Source organism: Corvus hawaiiensis, chromosome 3, assembly GCF_020740725.1.
Source record: "Corvus hawaiiensis isolate bCorHaw1 chromosome 3, bCorHaw1.pri.cur, whole genome shotgun sequence".
Lineage (NCBI taxonomy): Eukaryota > Metazoa > Chordata > Aves > Passeriformes > Corvidae > Corvus > Corvus hawaiiensis.
Genome location: NC_063215.1, coordinates 61,961,456 through 61,981,205, shown reverse-complemented (window position 1 = coordinate 61,981,205; position 19,750 = coordinate 61,961,456). Strand labels below are relative to the sequence as shown.

The 19,750-nt window shown below is 39.8% G+C and overlaps 1 protein-coding gene across 3 annotated transcripts in view; it reads right to left on the bottom strand.

Annotated features, from left to right (window-relative positions):
• Positions 1–19,750, bottom strand: part of TIAM2 (TIAM Rac1 associated GEF 2) — an 88,765-nt gene that overhangs the window by 2,359 nt on the left and 66,656 nt on the right. For all 3 annotated transcript variants that reach the window (XM_048297279.1, XM_048297281.1, XM_048297282.1), the window contains 10 exons: positions 10,843–11,022; positions 9,311–9,379; positions 8,812–8,937; positions 7,547–7,655; positions 6,724–6,903; positions 5,246–5,364; positions 3,972–4,080; positions 2,301–2,359; positions 1,366–1,471; positions 555–642 (listed from right to left, as the gene is read on the bottom strand). In XM_048297279.1, coding sequence (XP_048153236.1) covers positions 555–642; positions 1,366–1,471; positions 2,301–2,359; positions 3,972–4,080; positions 5,246–5,364; positions 6,724–6,903; positions 7,547–7,655; positions 8,812–8,937; positions 9,311–9,379; positions 10,843–11,022 — 1,145 coding nt within the window. The remainder of the gene's footprint in view (positions 1–554; positions 643–1,365; positions 1,472–2,300; positions 2,360–3,971; positions 4,081–5,245; positions 5,365–6,723; positions 6,904–7,546; positions 7,656–8,811; positions 8,938–9,310; positions 9,380–10,842; positions 11,023–19,750) is intronic.

Genomic DNA, 19,750 nt, shown 5'->3' with positions numbered 1-19,750 from the left:
GCTTTAGTGCAGTGTTTTTATTCAAAATTTTGCTTTAGTAGTGGGTTTGCAGCTATCATAAAATCATAGATTGTTCTGGGTTGGAAGGAACATTAAAGATCCTCTAGTTCCAACGCCCCTGCCATGGGCAGGGACATCTTAACATTGTTAGAGATTTCACATACCTTGTGTTTTGAGATCTTGGTTACTTCCTCTTAGAAAATGACATGAAAGGTAAATTCTGTATGAGGGAGTCACCACTGTAAGTGGTCTTTATGAGAAAGTAATCTCTGTTAACCAACTGAGATAACTGATATAACCCGTTACTTTGCCCATGCCATACTGGAACTTGTGTTCCTGTATCTGCAGATTTCTGACATTGGATCACTGCACCTAATTCACCCATTTAAATTTGTTATACTTCATACAGTTAAAGACTGGCATAGTGCCTGGCTTCAAATAATGAGCACCTCTTCAAAAGTGCTGATGCAAAGGTCACATGGGACAAAATATTTTCTTTGTTTTAAAATTCCATTAATGTGATTTGTGAAATACAACCTGCATGTAAAACTTACCTGCTGCACAACTGAAAAATTGTTTCTGGCCTGCCTTCTAGTTCTGACTTGGTGTGAATCAGTTCCCAGATACAGCTGTTCTCTGTTCCTATGCATGGAAGAAAATGTTACTTTTGCATAACACTCCACAAAACGTTGGGCATTAGAAAGACCAGCTTAGAGCTCCCCCACTCTCCTGAAGGCAGTGTTAATTCAGCCATGTGTGAAGCTACAGAAGATCTCACCCAAGGTGGAACCCAAGAGAAAGTCCCCTGAGCTCTCTTGTTGCGGCAGCCTAGCACTGCCTTTGGTAACTTGGAGAGTTGCTTTCCCCCATTCTTGCTGCTTCTCCCTGTCTTCCACCCTCAACAGGCCTTCACCCAGGTGTGCTCTAAAGACCTTGTGACACTTTACAGAACATACAGAAGTAGATAGGACCATAAAGATCAGCTTGAAAACAAACCCACAGCCCTCTACTACCATGAATTGCAGTCAACTCTCCTGTGTTTGAAAAAACATGAGGATCAGCACACGCACAGCATCAGGGTGTCACCAGGATGTCAGCTGTGGTAAACCACCTTCCTTTTATTGGGGATTTCCATTCCGTCATTCCTTCACATCATGTTAAGATGTAATGATGCACAGAAGTCAACATACCAAATGAAGACAGTCTGTAAATGTATCAAGCCTGTACCCCCTGAGTGCAGAGATAGATAGTATTTTCTCTACACCTGCCTGTTTCCAGAGGCTCCAGAAAGACATCTGGAAGAAGCAGTATTACAGAATCCCAGAAAAGCATTCAATCCTAAAGTATTTACTGCAAGAGAGTTACCTGCTGTATTCCCCAGTCGAACTTGAAGAGCAGATAAAGGAATGAGCCAACGAAATTTAAATGGATCCAAGTCACCATAATTATGTGCAGCACGAACATTAGTAGGCTGTAAAAAGCAAACAAAGGATAATTCTGAGAAGTAGAAAAAGTGGTGGTGTTTCATACTACTCTTAAAAGACCTGCCTCTAAAGAAAAACTAAATTCATTAAACTTTCCTTCACTACCTTAAAATGTGCTTGTATATGTAGTTGAAATAGTGATAGACAAAACCTTTGGAATTCATAATAGCTTCAACTTTTAAAAGCCATTCGATTTCAACGGATAAAAATAATACTTTGCCTATAAGTACTACCAGGGAAGAAGTTTCCTATGAAAGAACATGCAGGCTGTTGATCAGCAGAATACCTTAATCATATAGCTGCTGCTGCTACTTTTAGAGCCCCTCCATCTGTTACAATGAGCACAGTGCAGTACATCACCTCTGGTACTTGGAACATACAACTTGCTACCTGACTTCCACATTTCAGGTCTGTAAGTGGGTTGAGAGAAGGTTATGCCTATAATGTCCCTTTTCCTTTCCTTCCAGGATGATCAAGGGCTGGTAAAACAAAGGTCTTTCACCTACACCCTGTGGTAAGGTAGGCCAAACGCAATCTGGAAGAATTAATGATTTCTGCATGGCAATGTTTCATATTCCACCTGGTAAAACTAACATGGGGCTCACAGAGAAGATGCTACTGCTTATTAAATAACAAAAAAATATTTATTGCTACACAGATACTGAGCACTTGTTTTAGCAGGGATAGCCAGAATTCCAGCCTAGCAAGGGAAAGTGCTGTTTCACGTCGGTCACTCCCCCTTCAACACTGGTATGGTCCATCTCCCATTGCAGTTATATGCTGAACACCCACCACCTCCAGTGATACCAGGCTTACCATTTTCTTCTTCAATTTGTAGTTCTCCTTATACACCAGTATTACAGCCCTCTTAAAAACTAAAAAGAGAAAGGAGAAAAAAGAAAAAGGAAAACTGCTAATTATAGGCATAATATCATAATATTCAATGAAAATACTATCTTGGAGAAGCTGATTATTATAGTCATGGGAATGTGAAGGCTGAGATAAGCAAACATTGAAAAGCATTTTCCCTGTATTAAGATGACGACTGTGTTTCTCATCCTGCACATTCATGCAGTGGCAGTATTTTTCCTTCAGATTTTGTTCCAGACATTTAGGATGAAGCCTTTCTGTACATTTATTCTGAAACTACCAGCAACCACTTATCTCCTGTAAGTCTTCACATAAACAAATACAGCAGATGTAGGTTAGATGTAAACATTTTCTTTCTGCAATCAGTGGACATTTTCAAGTGGACCAAGGGGCCTACAGCCAGAGAGTGCTGTGAAGGACACAGTTTGTTCTTCCTGCAGTTCAGCATTTCTTTAAGTTCTCAGACATCTCGATTCCTACTTTTCCTTCTGCAAGAATTCTCTGGCTTCCACAAAATCCAACTGGAGTGTCTCACTAACTTTATCTAGTCTTTCAGACTCCAGGGAGACAGGGGCTCAGGGGCATTACTCTCATCTGAAAGGAGGAACAGAAACACTGGGGCATTGAAGTTGCCGGTGAACTAAGGGATGGCTCTTCAGAGCCATCCTAGATCCCAGATTGGTTGCTAGGGCGGAATTAGCTCTATCCCTGCTCATGCATCCATGTTTCCTTCCAGAGGAGAGAAGGACAATAGTATGAATGCAGGATGCAGCCACAGCAAGCACAGTATTAACCCCAGAGCTTGTCACCTTACTTCAGTTCTACATACTGGATGCATTTGCTAAGCTGCCTGCAGAGAGTTCAAAGTGAGAATAATCAGTTTCCCAAGTGGCAGGTGACCAGTCCAAGCTAAGAATCAGGCCCAGAGTCCTTTTATTCATACAAGTCCTGCTGGGAAGTGTCCAGCATATGCAGATCACTGAGAAGCTCATCCAAGGAGCCTGGTAGGTAATTTCTGTTTGTTCTTCTGTATGAAGCATCCCCTCTCCTAACCATGTTTCCCAGGGAAGGAGTGCCCTGAGAAACTTGTCTGTCATCAATCTGGAGTTCTTCTGAAGGTGTTTATCCACTGAAATATTAGAATAATAATTGTTTTAAGAAATGGACACTTGTTTGTATGCTCTCATTTCCACATCAGGTCTCAGGTTAAAATAATCTGGATGGGGATTTCAGTGCAGTAGCCGTAAAGCAGAAGTTAGTCTGAATTCATAAGAGTAGAAAAAATCATGATTTTCCCACAAGCCTCCTTTCGAAGCTTCATTTAACAGATTGTTCTAAAGACTCTAATATTGCCCCTTGAAAATCACTGATTTCTATAGTTTAAATATAGGCAAGACAGCAGCTGAGGGTGGCTCACAGAGCAAACAGTACCAACAAGCAAATAAATAGAAACTTTTTTCATGTTTGAAAATACACCTATGTGTTTTTTCAGATATAAGTCCACCCTAGATATCACATGACTACAGGGAAGGGAGTTTAGGGCTTTTATCCTGTGAGAAGATGTAATGTGGCAGTCTTCAGATTTGAAAGCGCAGAGTCTTTGAGGAAGGCACTTACCAAACACTGTAAGTTCAAGGTCTTTCCTTGCTTTGCCCAGTGATGGGAAAGGATTCAGCCAGGTAACTGTAGAATGCATCAGAAGTTCTCCCATTGAAAGCTCTGTCACCTGTATTAAATTATAACAGTAGATAATATAAATAATCAGTATAAATATATGTATCAGTGCTGCATTTTACAGATATGTAAAGCAATCAGTACACGTCAATAACTTTAAGGTCTACGTTTTCTGTATTTATGTATAGAAAGAGATCTTCACTACAGCAGGAAAAGTGTGAGTAATCCCCTTTTTTAAAACAGGTTACAACTACACAAAGTAGTAGCCCCTAAGTTATGGAAGCTGGATAAGTTCTTACTATTAATAACTTAGAAGAATATTAAGCTGATCTGGTAATCTTACACTTACATAGAGCCAGTTGTGAACTGCCTGATATGTTAGCTGTAAGGATCTTTAATTTCTATAGAGTAATTAGTATTAATGACACTGCCAATGGCAGAATTAATGGAGGTCTTGTACTCCGAGACTCCTTTCTTCTGTGGGACACAACATAATGCTGAAGAATATGACAGGCTGTCAAGTTTTGTTTCCCCATAAATTATGAGAAAACAGGCAGTCGACGGGGACAATTTGACTTTTACTAGCAGGAAATGAAACAACTGAGAAGACATCTCTCATATCTGATGCCCAACTTCACAGATTTGATCTGCTTAGTAATTGATGCAAACGGCGAAGTTGAAGACTTGCTGCCCCAGTTCTGGGAGATGACTGCACACAGTCTGTATAACTAATGGGTTTTGCTCTGACAAATACCCATGGATGCCTCAGCACTGGAAGTGTAGAGAATGACAATAACAGACCTTAATGTGAAATCCATGGAATTGCCATTTTCATTTATACAGGTGAAAAAATATGTTAAGAATTTAAGAACTCAAGAACTCAACAGCATAAAATCTGAATGCCTTGGGGCATGGATAATCTCTGCAACATTTTGACAAGAGGAGTTTTTTTTCCTACTGAGAACTATGTCTACTCCTGCTCGCAATTCCTGTCAATCCAGAAGGCGGCCCTGGCAGCTGTCTGAAAATTTTACCATAACCCACTGACAGAAAGAAACTTGACAAGCAGATACAAAACAGAAGTCAAAATATTAAAGGAGAATAGAGCAAGCCCAGCACAAGTAAGTTCCCAAAATTACCTCAGGAAGAGATGAAGCCCCAACAGCAAGCTGGATAATGCTTCAAGAGTCAATGCAACATGTTGTTTCTTCTCTTACCTCTTTCTCTGTTCCACTTTGATCTGCAACCAGTTGGTCAAATACAGTGCCATAATCTTCATATATCTTCTGCATCTCATTGATGTGACTTGCTACTTTTTCCATTGCCTTCAGTGCTTCTGTAAGGTTTAAAAATTTCATAGACAACTATGTAATTCATCTGTATTCTCTAAATATGGTAATCTTAAACTGAATTCCCCTTGAGGCACGTAAAATGATGTTGCCTTCCCAAGGTCTGGTGAACTGAATTCTAGTTCTGTATCAGTACTTTCTCATAGCAACAGAAGAAGAAATACTTCCTGGTCAGAGTAAGTGAAAAATGAGCATGTGGTGTCTTAAGTGGCTGAAAAGGCTGCAATAAGCATTCCAGTGACAAGCCCCCAAGTGCATCAATATTTATAGCAGTATGATGGTAACCATGGTTGAATCTGGCATCTTGTAGATACAGGGCCACTAGGACCTCTGGAGTAATCTTGACTCATCCTAGAATAAGTTATCAAATGATCTTTAAGAGAAACAAATTGTTCTTGTCTCACCCCTGAATGGACAAAGAAATACAGTGTTAGGCTGTACAAATTCCTCATGGACTGTATACATGAAATGCTGGTGGCCAGATTTTGTTTAAATTTTGTTTTCCAAACAAGAATGTCACTAGATTCCATTAGATTTTTGTGTTAATTCAAAATGGAATTGGACAGGGATACTGGGTTTCATCAATTCTTAATGGTGCAGCGTTTTAGCAGTTTGGCATCTATCGTGACCTGCATATAAGTCCCCCCCCGGCTTGTCTGGGCAAGGGAACAATATTAGAAGCTTCTTTTGAAGAGTAAGAGCCTCATGAGTTTTTACTGACAATGTAGTTTGCCTGCATCCATTCTATGAAAACGACAATCGATCCATAAAATACATCTCTTGATTTTCATCCACGAGGTGCTGACAGACCTGAACTGGAATTTGCCAGGGTGAAGTCCCTAGAAAAGCAATCAACTCTAATGCATGTTAGACAAGTCTCTCTGCATGGGATGACTGCAAACATTTGACAAAGATCTCTTTGACACAAGCAAAAATCACAGAAAGACCTCAAACAACAAAGATTTCCATCTGTGGTGCTCTTAAACTTTGACATATTTCAAGAACTAAACAATAACCACAAGATGGAGCCTTGGTCAGCGTTTCTCAAGTGGGTAAAAGCAACACCGTGACCTGACATGTTCCTGTGCATGAAGATAAAGACCCCAGTCCTACTTGCCATAGCAAATCCTGGGCATAACTACTTCTCAAAGGGACTTGGACATATCAAGCAAGACTTCTAGCTGAAGGAACGAAAAAAATACATATTCTTTTTAAAGAGAGGGAGGGAATTCTCTCTAGGTTTTTACAAGTTCTGTGCTATCTACCAGAATGCCTACCTGTATCTTCAGAAAGGGCAGGAAATTAAACCTAACTCATATTCATTCCTGTAGAAGAAAGGAAGTTACCTGTCAAATGATAATGCTCCTCACTCTCATTGTCTGTCAGAGACACCAGCTCTTTTAAAAGCAGAGGATATTTCAGCACTCTCTGAACAGGCTTTATGAGATACGACTCCAGTGTAGAAGAATGTTGCTTTGTGGGATTTCGAGCATCCAGAAAGGTCTTAAAGGCACTATCTGTTTTGGCTAGATGCAAATTAAAAAAAACCAAAAAAACAAAAACAAAAACAAACAAACAAAGAAAAAAACCAAAGAAAACTCAGTTGAACATGGAAGTCACAGAAGCTACAATAACTGGAAAACATGGAATGGCAACTTGAACCCAGCACCAAAACTCTCACCCTTTTCAATGGATGGTTTACAGAGTAGTATACACTATTCCTTTCATAATAATTTCCTGCATTAAATAACATTCAAAAGGGCTGAGAAAGCAATTTTATGAAGGTGAGATTATTCCTCTAATTTTTCCACTGCATTGCAGTGAATGGCAGAGGCTGTTATTCCTGATTCATTCTACCATTTGTTGCTGCTTTTCTGGAGTCTGGGCCTGCAGACAGCACAAACTTGTGGAAGGTGTTTCTATAGCTCTCCAGGCTACTGCCTGGAGGTTACAAAAGGAATCTCATTCTTCAGGTCTATACCATACTTCAGCAGAACCTCTGATCTTAGATCTTCCTGTTGAAAGACACCTGATTAGTCCTTGTTTTATACCAATATTTATTCCTTGATTTTATCCAATATTCTATGCAAGTTGACAAGATTTGTTACAGTAGTTCACTGCAGTTTGAATTCATGCAAATGAGCTACAATAATGAAGACAAAAAATTACCTCTCTCAAGAACTTTCTGAACTTTGATGTGGTTTGCACAGAAGCCACTGTAGAGTTTGAAGTGGTCAGCATAATAGAGAAAGGAGCCTCCGAGGGAAAACAGCAGTTTCTGAAATCAACACAATCAAAAAATTAATTCACTACTAGAATCCTAAATAAATATTCAGGCACACAAGAAGCAGACTCAGTGGTGAATTATCTACCATCTTTCTATACATATTTCATATTATATATATACAACATGAATATACTATTGGTAGCAACTTGATGATATTTTTGTATATTGCTGAGTGTAAAGGTCAGCCTATTTAGCCATAGCCTGCAATTTTCTCCTTTCTTCCTGAGCAGGTATTCTGTTTTACTGTATATTTCAGGCAGCACAGGAACAAAAATCAGCAAACATATAACTATGTTGTGCTGGGAAAAATACATGAGCCATAGGAAGCAAGGCATAAAAGTGCCAAAGCCAGAAGGGACAGAGTAAAACAAATACAGGATTGCTTTCCACCTGTTTTCCTTTTTTCAGGCAGGTGGTAATTACAGGACACCTTGATGTTCTTGGATGAAGGGGAGGTTGGGAAGATGTGGGAGGGACTGAATCACAAGAGAGAGGTTTTTAGAAAAATGCCTCCCAAAGCAAATATAAGAAAGAGGAGTAATGAGGGAGGAGGAAAGCAGCCCTCTTCCCCTCTTTTAATCAATGTTTGCTCCACAAAATGCAGCAAGTGTTCAGGAGACCTGCCAGCAGTCGTGTTCAGTCCTGAGCCAGTGACTCCATCATCAGGGAATTTACTCCCTCCACTCAGGACAGGTACTGGGTGGTGTACAGCCATTTACACTTCGCAGGCCCTCTTCTTGCACTTCAGAACATGGGAAACTCATGTGGCATTTAACAAAACCAGCTCCCAGTCTGTAGTGGGCTAGCTGGGCATAGCAGGGAGAAGCACATGCAGGGCAGAATTCAGCACAGTGACAATAAAGTCTCTACAAAGGAGTTCTGCCTCACGAACACAGCCAGTTTATCGCGCACTCCAAGTCTATGCTGCCTTTTCCCATGTCGCAACTTCTGCCATGGGAAGGAGGAAGATAAGACCATGAAAAATAGCACTTATCTTTCATTGCTGAATAGAAGTCTGTAATCCAAAGTAAAGCTTCAAACATAAAAGCAACCCTATGAAATTCTGAAGAGCCAGAAACTTCTTAAAGCCATATTTTCACAAATATTTGCAGGCACACTACAAAGTATGAAATGATGAAATATTTACCCGGAACTGAGATGGTGTTTCCAATGTATTAAAATCTGAAGAAGAAGATATTCCATCTTCAAGGGTCTCCAAAAACACCTTCTGGAAATCCAGCATTTCTGGCAGGCTGCCAAACAAGGACTCCATCTGTGGAAAACATCAGGCTGTGAAGTACAGCACTCCATGGACCTAAAAGCGGTCTTTTGAAAACAGTGGACTAAGGAGATGTAACACACAGAGAGACTGCAAAGGCCAGTAATGTCTTTGTCAATACTCTTCAAACAGGTGTTATAAAAAATTCATACAGAAAGTGAAGGTTTGTCAGCAGTTATTTCAGAAGAACAATTACCCTTTAAGAAAAGGAAGTGATGCACACACCAGACAGGCACTGACTGCTGTCATTCCTATTGACATCTTTTTTGTTTGCTTTTTCTGTCATGCTCTAAGCAATGAAAAATCCAGGTGCCAAGGTCTTAATCCGTAAAAGAATGAAAAGGACATTTTTCAGCTATTCCCTCACCTCATCCTGAGTAAGGAAGGTTTCTTTTTGAAGGGGCTCCAAGTATAGCTCAAAGAGACAGCTCAAGTCCTGCAAGAAAGAATGTTTGTTCACTTTTTATGCAACATTTTGAAACTATTCATTATGTGGTAACCCTGAGAGAGGGGTAAGTTTGGAGAATGAATTTAAGATACAATTCCTTTTCAGTAACAAAATCACCTCCATGTTAACACTGCAATTACTGCTAAATTGGACACACACTGATTTCAGGATAATGTTTTTGTTTCATCTTTAAGGCTTTAAAACTTTTTAATAAAAAAATATGTTTTAGCCTAGCATGAGGAAGAAATGTTACAGATGATGGTTTTCTAATGAGTCTATCCGTATGAACAGCATCAAATGTTTTTAACATATATGTTAAATAAATGATATAAATAGCCACTTATTTAAACATCTGCAGTAATATTCAGAACAACATGTAGCATTTTAAAACCGTATCAGTTATTGAAGTGTTCAGTTATGTTGTCAGGTAGGTGTGACCAAGGGCTTTTTCAGTCACTTCTTCAGAGAATTGGTGCCACTTTTGAAGACTTACTACCCCACACCAAAGTATGACAGCCGGGCTGGGGCCCACTATGAGGCTTTCCAACCTCTAGAGACACATCAGAAGTTCTGTGTAGAAGCAGCTCCCCAAGAATGCCATAACAAGTATGTGCAACCTGCCAGGATTTTTCCTGATGCAAAATTTAATATATATATATATATATCTGTGGCCTCCATGGTCAGGCTTTGTTCAAGCGATTCCTCTAAAAGAAACATCAGGTGGACATAAATGAGGGTCCAGCATATGTCTGTATTAGTGCATTGGTGGATGAACAAAGTGTTTTCTCTTCCACAAACATTATTGCAGCAAGTACTGATATCTGTAAATACAAGTTTTGAGATCCAGAAAAGGAGATCCGATGCCTTCTTGCTGGAGGTAAATGAAATCAATGTTTTCATGTTTCTTCTGGCATCTAGTCACATGATTTTAGGGTTTATAAAAAGAAGAGAGATACCTTGAACAAATTACAGACTTATCAGTCAGAAGAGAAGTAACTTCCATGTGATGCTACAACTGGAGTTGTGCCTTTTAGCTTTGCTGATTGAAAACTAATTGTGCACTGTTTTCCACGATTAAACTTTTCTTTCTCATTTTTAGGAGACTGTTTTGTTCTTCTACAAGATTTATTTTCATCTTGAAAATGGGGGAGACATCCTCTGGAAAACCCTTTTTTTTGCAGGTATCTTCTCCCCACAAATGACCACTCTCCAATGTGACTACAAATTGACTACAACTAATGCTACTACATCAAATCCTACAGCCTCAGCTACAGGAGCAAGTCTGCCAGAAAAAACAGGAGTAATTAGATAAGGAAACTTTGGAGGTTATGGTCCTTATGGAAGACTGGTTATATAAAGGTAAGCTCAGAATATGTTAGGACTATCCACAAGTCATGGTCAGCCTCAAAAACAAGACTGCAGTGAGCCACACTTTTTTTTTTGTTTTTTACCTTGACATAAGATTTCTCAGTGTCCATAAGTTCTTGGATGACTTTCCTCAGTCTGTCTGCATCAGAAAGGTGGCGAGCCAGTGGCCGTGGAGGTGGATCCTGGTTGTCCTTCTGTCCGTCCATATTGCTGGCTTGGATTTCTTGGAAGTTTCGGCACAACGCACTGATCTGTTCTGCACTCTGGTAAGTGAGAAGAAACAGGCAAGCGATGATGTTTTGGAATACAAGTTGTGATACAATTATTTCTAAATTCCTCCAATATTGCTCCTGTTCCAAATTCAGGGGCCAGAGCATGCCATTGATTTTTTTCAGATGTGTATCTTGACACCTTTGAGCAGCTTTAATTTATAGCAGAACCAGATCAGAGCAGTAAAAATAATTTAAAATTTGCTAGTGATTTTCCAGCACAAATTATATTCAGTCTTCAGATACATGCTCATGGAATGCAAAAGATGAGAGTGCACTCGGATATATCACATACTAGCATCACACCATTTTCCACCTAGCATCACACTAGCATCACACGACACTAGCATCACACCGTTTTCCACCTCTCTTATTTTTGGTGGACCACGGTGTATCCAAGGACACAACTATGTCTCAGGATCTTTTGCTTTCAAAAAAGGCAAATGGTACCTAAATAGTTGAGACTCTTTAGAAGAATGATTAAAACAGAATAAAAAAAAGAAAAAAAACCAGAAAATTTTCAAGCAAGGTAGGAATTGAAGATAGAACAACAACAGTTAATCTTGTAAGGCAAAGTTGGAAGATAAGGAGATATTTCTGACACTATGAAATAGTTACATAATTTGCTCTTGTATTAGTATTGCACCACTAATATCCAAGAACAACTTTGCAGGTAATGATCTTCAAAGCTTAATTTTAAAATTATTTCACTGTTCTCTTTCTTACGTGGTGTTTCCCTGAAAGCTAAAACATCACTATCATTACCCAATTCTATGTAACAGCATTTGGTATCCACATCTTTGTACTACATGAAACAATTCTTCTTCAGTGCTTCTGTCATTCAGACACCTGCACAAACTGGACAGTCGCATATGCTGTGCCATTTATCACCTTGTATTTAGCAAGTGCATTCAAATGAGGACTACATGAATGCTGCCTTATTTTATGTGTAAGTCTTGTTTCAGTGATGATATCAGGACATGAGTGCATTTCAGAACTGTCTTAATTTGTACTAATTTATTCATAAGCTGTTTCAAGTGATCATTTTTGGGTGTCCTGATTCACCACTGATTACCTGTGTAGCTTGGTTCACCAACATCCTAGGCCATCAAATGAACAAATGCAAAAGTTAATCTTAAAATGAACTGAGCAATACAAAGTCTTAAGTAAGTGGAGGCTAAATGGACTAGGAATATTTAATCTCAGCCATTCCTGTGATAAAACACCTATATGACGAAAATAAATGTTAAATGTCAGATATTTGCCATGTAGTCCATATCACTCTGTAGCTTCCCAGCTCCCAGTTTTGAAAGATGCCACCACTGAAAAAAAAAAAATGAAGTTACTTTATTCACTGATATGTGCAACCAGCTTCATAATCCAGTATAATGACAGCTTTCAGGACTATGAAATTTAGATACATTTAGTATTTTCAACACTTATTAAGACCCAACAAAATGCAATATAAATTGAATGGTATTTGTTAGAATTATAGCTCCACACTGATGGAATACATTTAAAAATCATAGTCAGTCTATGACACTGAAATTAGTTAGTGGTTTGCAAACAAATCGTTTAGGAAGTGGGGTGGGTGTGTGGGGGTTATTTTAAAGCAGCTTCTAAACAACTGAATGCCAAAGCACTTCAGTTTTGTTTTCTTTGTTTCTGGTGTCAGAAAGGTTTGCATTTGTATCAGAATGTTTCAGATTTTACACTCCCTACAGCTCAAGATGTGCGTGGGCAGCTTGATTTACATGAGCCTGATGACTGATCAAGGACACTGGGATCAAGCATGCAAGGCAGCCTATTGAAAGCAAGTCACAAGCATCATCATCAGGCACAAGGAAGAGTTAGGAGTCCTTTATTCCCCCTCAACCACCTTTGCGTATAGAGCAGGCAGACACTGGGGAACATGCTGTTTCTACATCCCCTTGAGTTTTGGGGTCAGTGCTGCATCTGTCACCAAGAATCACTGTATGGGAAAGCATATGGAAATAGATGATACTGCTCAACATAAATACTTCCTGATTGCCTAAGCAGTATAATTTTGCTGCCAGAAATTGTTCTGCGTAACTGGCCTAAGCCCAAGGCACAGAATTACCACACAGGTACAGCCTGTGATTTTTGTAAACTTTAATATGTTCCTGAATATGTTTGCAAATTTGGCATTAAAAATATTGTCCTTGACCTCCCTGCTCACAGGATCTCGTCTTTCCCTTAAGTCTTGCTGCTCTGTGTCCTTCCCTTTACGGGAGTCTTCCAGACCAGGCAATATCCAGACCTCACTCTTTGTACCCACTGTGATATTTACATTTGAGTCAAAGCAAGCATGAAACGCTACTTGATCACGGGACAAATGTATTTCACATTCACTCATACAAATTGCATAGACCACAGAAGATGAAGGAACCCATTTTGCCAGTAGAACCACTGGTTCTTGACCAAGAGCCTAGTATAAATGAGAAACTTCATAGCAACAAATAAGTAGAGAAGCATAAAACAATTCTTCCTCCATGTTTCTTCCCAAAACTCTCTTACCACCTAGGTCAGGATCTCTACCTTTTTTCCCTACTTTTCTGGAAGCTACTTTCTGCCTCTGACACTAAACAATTTCTTGCTATTTTAAACTGTTTAAACCAGATCTTTTCTAGAATGTCTCTAATGACAGCCCCTAGGACCACCTCTTTTATATTTTGCATGTGTGGGCAGGAGAGGCTCAGCCTCTGCCCTGTATTTGGGATTGCCCTGTGGCTGGCATTTCAAAGCCAGCTGGGCATTCTGGATGTCAAACTAGGTAGGATGATCAAAACTATGTGCCCTTAAGCCAAGAAGTCTCAAAAGGAACCCCCTCTTGATACTACACACAGCCACCGCTATCTTGAATTAAGGAGGGAATTAACCTTGAATTTGCAATGGCTAATACAGGCAGATATGACTCTTAGATGAAACTAATAAATTTTTCACACACAGAGCTACTTTTATTTGCACAGGACCAAGACTGTTTGTACATAGTAAGTGTTAAAAATTTTATTTATGCCAACCTTACAGTGTGCAGCTTATCAGAAGAAAAACATTTAAAGCAGTAAAAAGAAAAGTCCAGATAACTGACTACAGACAAGACTGCAAGGTAGCTGGGAACAGATAAAAGCTGAGGAGAAACTATAGTGGAAGCAGCAAAATTCCTCCAAAATCCATCACTTGAACTTAGGTATGCCCCTTTCAGCAACATGTACAGGGGACTACAAGCAGCTTCAGCTTACCTTTGGCACTGAACAGCAGACAGATAAGGCTAAATACCCAAAAATTTAGATTAGAAGTGCTAGAGCTGGGAAAGAAAAATGGAGTTTATAGAAAAAAAAACCCCCACATATACTTGCATTTCAGGGAGAAGGAAGCTAAGAAGCACTGTGCTGATTTATCAGCCACATTCAGGATTTTCCAACAAGGCTGTATAAACCATTCTACAGATCTAACAGTCAGGGGAAGCAACCTCCTGCCCAATACTCTCTTGGTCTCTTAGAAAACAGAAGGATGTGTAGCCTGGAGAAACATTTCTTTCATCCCTGAATGTTTGAGACTCAGACTTAAGGTTCCACATCCTTTTGCAGGGAGTAATCTCTGTGACTGTGGACTGCTCAAAGTAATCTTTGAAGGGAAAGTTCCAGTCCACAGAGATGTCACCTTGACCCACAGCAGCCAACAACTGCAGTGGTGCTCAGCTTGTCAGATGGAGATGCAGCATATTCCACTTTCAATAATAGTTGGGATAAGAAATATTACAGATTATTCCCCTAAAGTGAGCAAAAAAGATACTCTTACAAGAAAGCCTTACAGATTTTCTTTGCTCCTTGAGGACAAGCATATCATCATTTAAGCCTGTGCTATCCCCACCAGAGTAACAAAACCCCATAAAATTAATCAGCAAGAGAGCCGAAGACATTAATCAGCAGTGGTTAAGAACTAGCACAACGATTTCATGGTTATCCTGTGACTTTCTACTGAATTATAGTGATTGAGCATAAATGCTGCACAAGGTCAATTAGTGTTACAGGGTCTCTGCATGCTGCTGTTTACTTTACCCTCATTTATAAGTATCATGTACTCCGCCAGCCTGTCACGGTTTGTTTGAAACAGTGATGGAAAGGAATATTCTGAGTAGACTTAGAAAACTCAAGCTTAACAAGCTTAAGAAAGACTCCTTGGTGATGTGAAAGCCAGGCATGTCCTTTGAAGAGTTCTCAGGATTCAGCATCCTTGTGCAGGACACAGACAACATCTATGGGCTGGATCACCAATCCTTTGAACTCCCTACCCTAAGAGGAAACATGCTCAGAAACATCCTGCAGAAATAGATTAGACTTGTGCCCTCCAAAAATGAACAGCTAACACGTCAGCTCTGTCTGATGTATGTATTTCCAGGACAACTGAATGCACCAGTCAGCAGAAGAAATACAATTACATAGCAGAAGAAATAAAATTACATGGAATTTTGGGCAATGAACAAGTAGCCTGAGACACCTTTACATCGCTCTCTCTGTGTAAAAGGAAAGCTCTTGGAGATGACCATCCCTTTTGTGTTAGAAGGGGTTTTGCTCCACAACAAAGGTAGCCCTGGTGTTGCCTTTTTTTTTGTGGACGAATCACTCTATGGGCATCTTTGGCATCTCCTCAAACTGGGAAGTACTTGCAACCAAGTAACATAAATGGCTAGAAAGTTGCAGGCCTTAGCTTCCTTGAAGACCACAGAAAAAAGTTGCTTTATGTTACACACCAATACAGTACCTCGTTCCTCCAATTTGTTCATTAAAACTGAAAAATGCCAGCAGAGCTTTACTGAAAAATACACTGTAGGATTTTCACCACAGGTGTCTGGGCAAAAGTGCTGCTCAGCTTTCGGCAACAGAAACTAAACCAAAGCAGTAGCCTCAGTCATTATTTATCTTCTGCTCCTTCTCCTTCTTTTCTCAACTTCAAGGCCACTCAGAATATGAAATTGTTCCAAACTGACAATGAAATCTTAGGAGTCTGTTTTGTTTCACTGTGTCTCTTGACTGTCTTTTAATTAGAATATTTAAAACTTTGCTGAAAGAAGGGCATTTTTTCAGTGTCTGCTCAGATCCTTCATAGCAATAAGCAAAATATAGTTAGAGTTATGTTTTAAGGAGGGAGAAGCAAACCCTCTTCACCAAGGTATGAGAAGGAGCCCTGCTAGACACTACCAGATTATACAAAAGGTAAGGAATTAACAATGAACATTTGTCTTTGAGTTAGAATTTCCCAATTTCGGAGAGATTAAGGTTAGGAAATCAGCCTGTTAACACAATCAGATGTCACCAACCTCATTTAGAATTATCACAAATACTATAAGAAGAGGGAAGAGCTGCTGACCCAGTAATTCTTTCCAGAGAGCACAGGGTAAGGCTTGAAAGAAGGCTGAACATACAGCTGTGTAAAACAGCCAAGATGCAACCCCTGATGTGGTGCCTGAGCTATTGATATTTGCATGGTAGCAAACCTTCCTTCTCACCTGCCACACGGACAGATGCCCATCTTTCTCCTTGAATACAGAAGAACCACTGGTGGTGACTGAGGCACTTGACTGAAACTCTTGTTATAAACCAAGTCATGCATCAGGGTTCTGGGCCCAAGAGCCTGCACTGACAGGTCCCCAGGACAAGCAGCAAACACTGAGTTCATAGATGCTGTGCTCAGTTTCTCTAGAATCAGTCTCCAAAGTCATCTGATCCAACTCATACCAAAGTCAAAAGCAAAACAGAAGCGATTTCCATCGCAGGACACTAAATCCTGACTATACAAAATGTAAAGATGAGAGCATCAGGAAAACAAAAACAGGAACCACGACAGCCCAGGTCACAATAAAGGAGAGTCTCATGAGGTAACATCAAAGCGCACAATAAAAATTTTCCCAAACCCTGATTTTGTAAAAACACTGTCAGTTCTTCCTACCCCAGGTCCTTATCCTGATGTTGTCAATTTTAATGCAGGAGGCTCATGTATTTTTCTGCCACCCATGTAATACATATATACAGCCTTCTTGTATTTTACCAGCAATACCTGGATTGTAGATCATATTTCCCCTCCCTATTTCCACAATACTAACTTAATTGTGAAAAAACAGAGAAACAGTTAAAATATTCATGCTGCAGTTATTTCAAAATTCACATGAGGAATCTTTTTAAAACCTTACTTCTTGTCAAAATATGGATCTTACTTAGTCCTTTCTCTGAGAGATGCAAGAAATAACAATTTGCTTGAGCCCAGCAGCAAACAGTGCAGGTGACCAACCCATCCTTCCCTCCCCCAAACTTCAGAAACCCAAAAGCTTTTCCCATGCAGAGTACTGGTACAAACTCACCCAGCAACTACACATTGCCAGAATCCATAATTTGATTCCTAATGCTGGGACAGTCATTATTTATCAGGCACAGGCAGCTTGGATGCTCCTGCAGCCTCATCACCTCAGCCTAATTAAGCGGCACCCCCACGCCGCTGCAGAACTCACCACAGAGAGCATCCTGTGCAAGGAGCCGTAAGCTGCTGCTGCCTGCTGCTGGGTTTTGCGAGCCAGCGCTAAACTCTTCGCTCTGGTTTTACTCCTCCTGAAGGCGGGCATTGTGGCTTATGAATACAAACTTTGCCAAAGGAAAAGGAAGGAAGCCACGGATGTTGTGATCCCCCACGAACACACCTTCCCTCTTCCCTTGCTGCACAAGTTTCTTGTTTGTGCCGATTAACAAAATTGGAGACGCTGACAACATCCCAAAGCAACAAGGCTAAGCAGAGTATGAGAGTACAAACAGACCTGCCATGCCTCCCTTTATTGCTACAAATGAAGGGAGAAGATGCTAGATGAGATTTTTTATAAATAGCTTGATGTAGTGAGTGCAGGACGAAGTGCAGTTATGACAAGGGAAGATGGGTTTGATCTCCCCAGAAATACACCTGCCTCCCTGCCTGTGAAATTTACTGCATAAACAAAACATCAGGTGCTTTGAGAAAGTTAGCCAAATACCTAAAAATATCTAGAGGGTGCTGACTGCCCTGAAGGTCAGCATGATTTATCAATAGGACTGATGTTCTGTCAAGGGTATACACTGCTAAATGTTGTGGCATACAAATGCTCTTACAATGATAAAATGAAAAACAAACAGGCAGCTCTCTGGATGATTTCTTTATATAATTATGCTTGTCCTTTGTTTGAACTTTTTAGCCATAATTACATCAATAAAAAGAAATTTAAGATGAGCTCAGTAATAAATTCAGGCTTGAAAGTAAGAGTTCTGATGTTGACATATTTACACAAAACCAATTGGATCTACAGATAGATTACCCTAAGAACAATGCAGCTTTAAATAAAACATTATAGGACATGAAAACACTGAACTGAAGAGATAAAAGACTGACAAGCAATTCATTAATAAAAGGAGAACTACACCAGTGGCATAATAAAACACTGCAACTCCCATGTTGCCCTATCACAGCACTCCTACAGTGCAATGCAGTTGAGCTGTAAGGCTTCATTCAACACTGCCCTTGGCAAACTCTTCTCTTGAACCCAAATGATACACCAAGCCTGGGTATCCATATTTTTGGTTACGTGTGCACTGCTTCTGAGGTTTCAAGGATATTCACCTTCATACAAGCAAGGGAATAACACAGCTTTCTCCTTTAATTACTGCAATTAAACTTACATCCATCTCTTTCCAAGTCATTAGCACAACTTGACAGCTCAGCATTTGCCAAACTGTACAGCTCAGTCACTGAGAGGCTGCCTATCAGAGGAAAAATGATGCTGGAGCCCTGAAACAACATGCAGCTGATAAGACATGCAGAACACAACATGGCAGCAGGAACCTCTTGCTTAGCGGATGGACCGTGCCCTTTCTTTCTCTTGGAGAGAGATATCAGGTTCACTGGGTGAGAAGACCATATAACAGAAAATTGAGGAAATGGCCTTGAAGGAGCAAGAGAGGTACTGCCTGCTCTCTAACATTTCATTTTTCAGTGGATGTACAATCTGGTTTAAAAATCCAAATTCATAAACTACTGTGCGGCATGTACAAGGCTACTGTTCTTATCCACCATTAGTGTTGCCTCTGCAGTAGTCCATAGATCCTAGGGATCCACAGAGCAAGTCTGAAGATAAGAAACAAAATCAAATAGTTTGTGGAAATTAGAAGCTTACAGTGCTGTATATGGCATTTTAAAAATAACACAGGCCAGGTCACCAGATCCACGTGTATTAAGAGTATAACTATACTTTCTGGAGATGTACTGTTTCTTTGTTTCCTATCTGCATTAGTCGTGGCACTTTCAAGCTCTTTTTTTCTAATAGATACTTGTTAAAACACAGCTCATCCACTGGGACCAAGAAAAAAAAAAAGGTTGCTAAATTTCAGGTCCAAGCAATATCGTCAATCTTGATGAAAAACAATGACAGGCCTTTTTAATTCCATATTAGGAAGTTATTCTTCCCCAGATTTGCTAATTAAGCCTGCATTATTAGCTAGCCATATGCCAGCTAAAAGATGTTACCAATTAACAGCTTTTTTTTAATGTGTATTCATTAGAAAAAAGACAATTATGTTTCAGTAATTTTTCCAACTCCTATTGAGGGACTTGGACAAATCAAAAAAGGGAACAACACAAACTAAAGCAAAGCAAATGAATGAATGCTTTTCATTTAGCCTTTCTTTTTCTC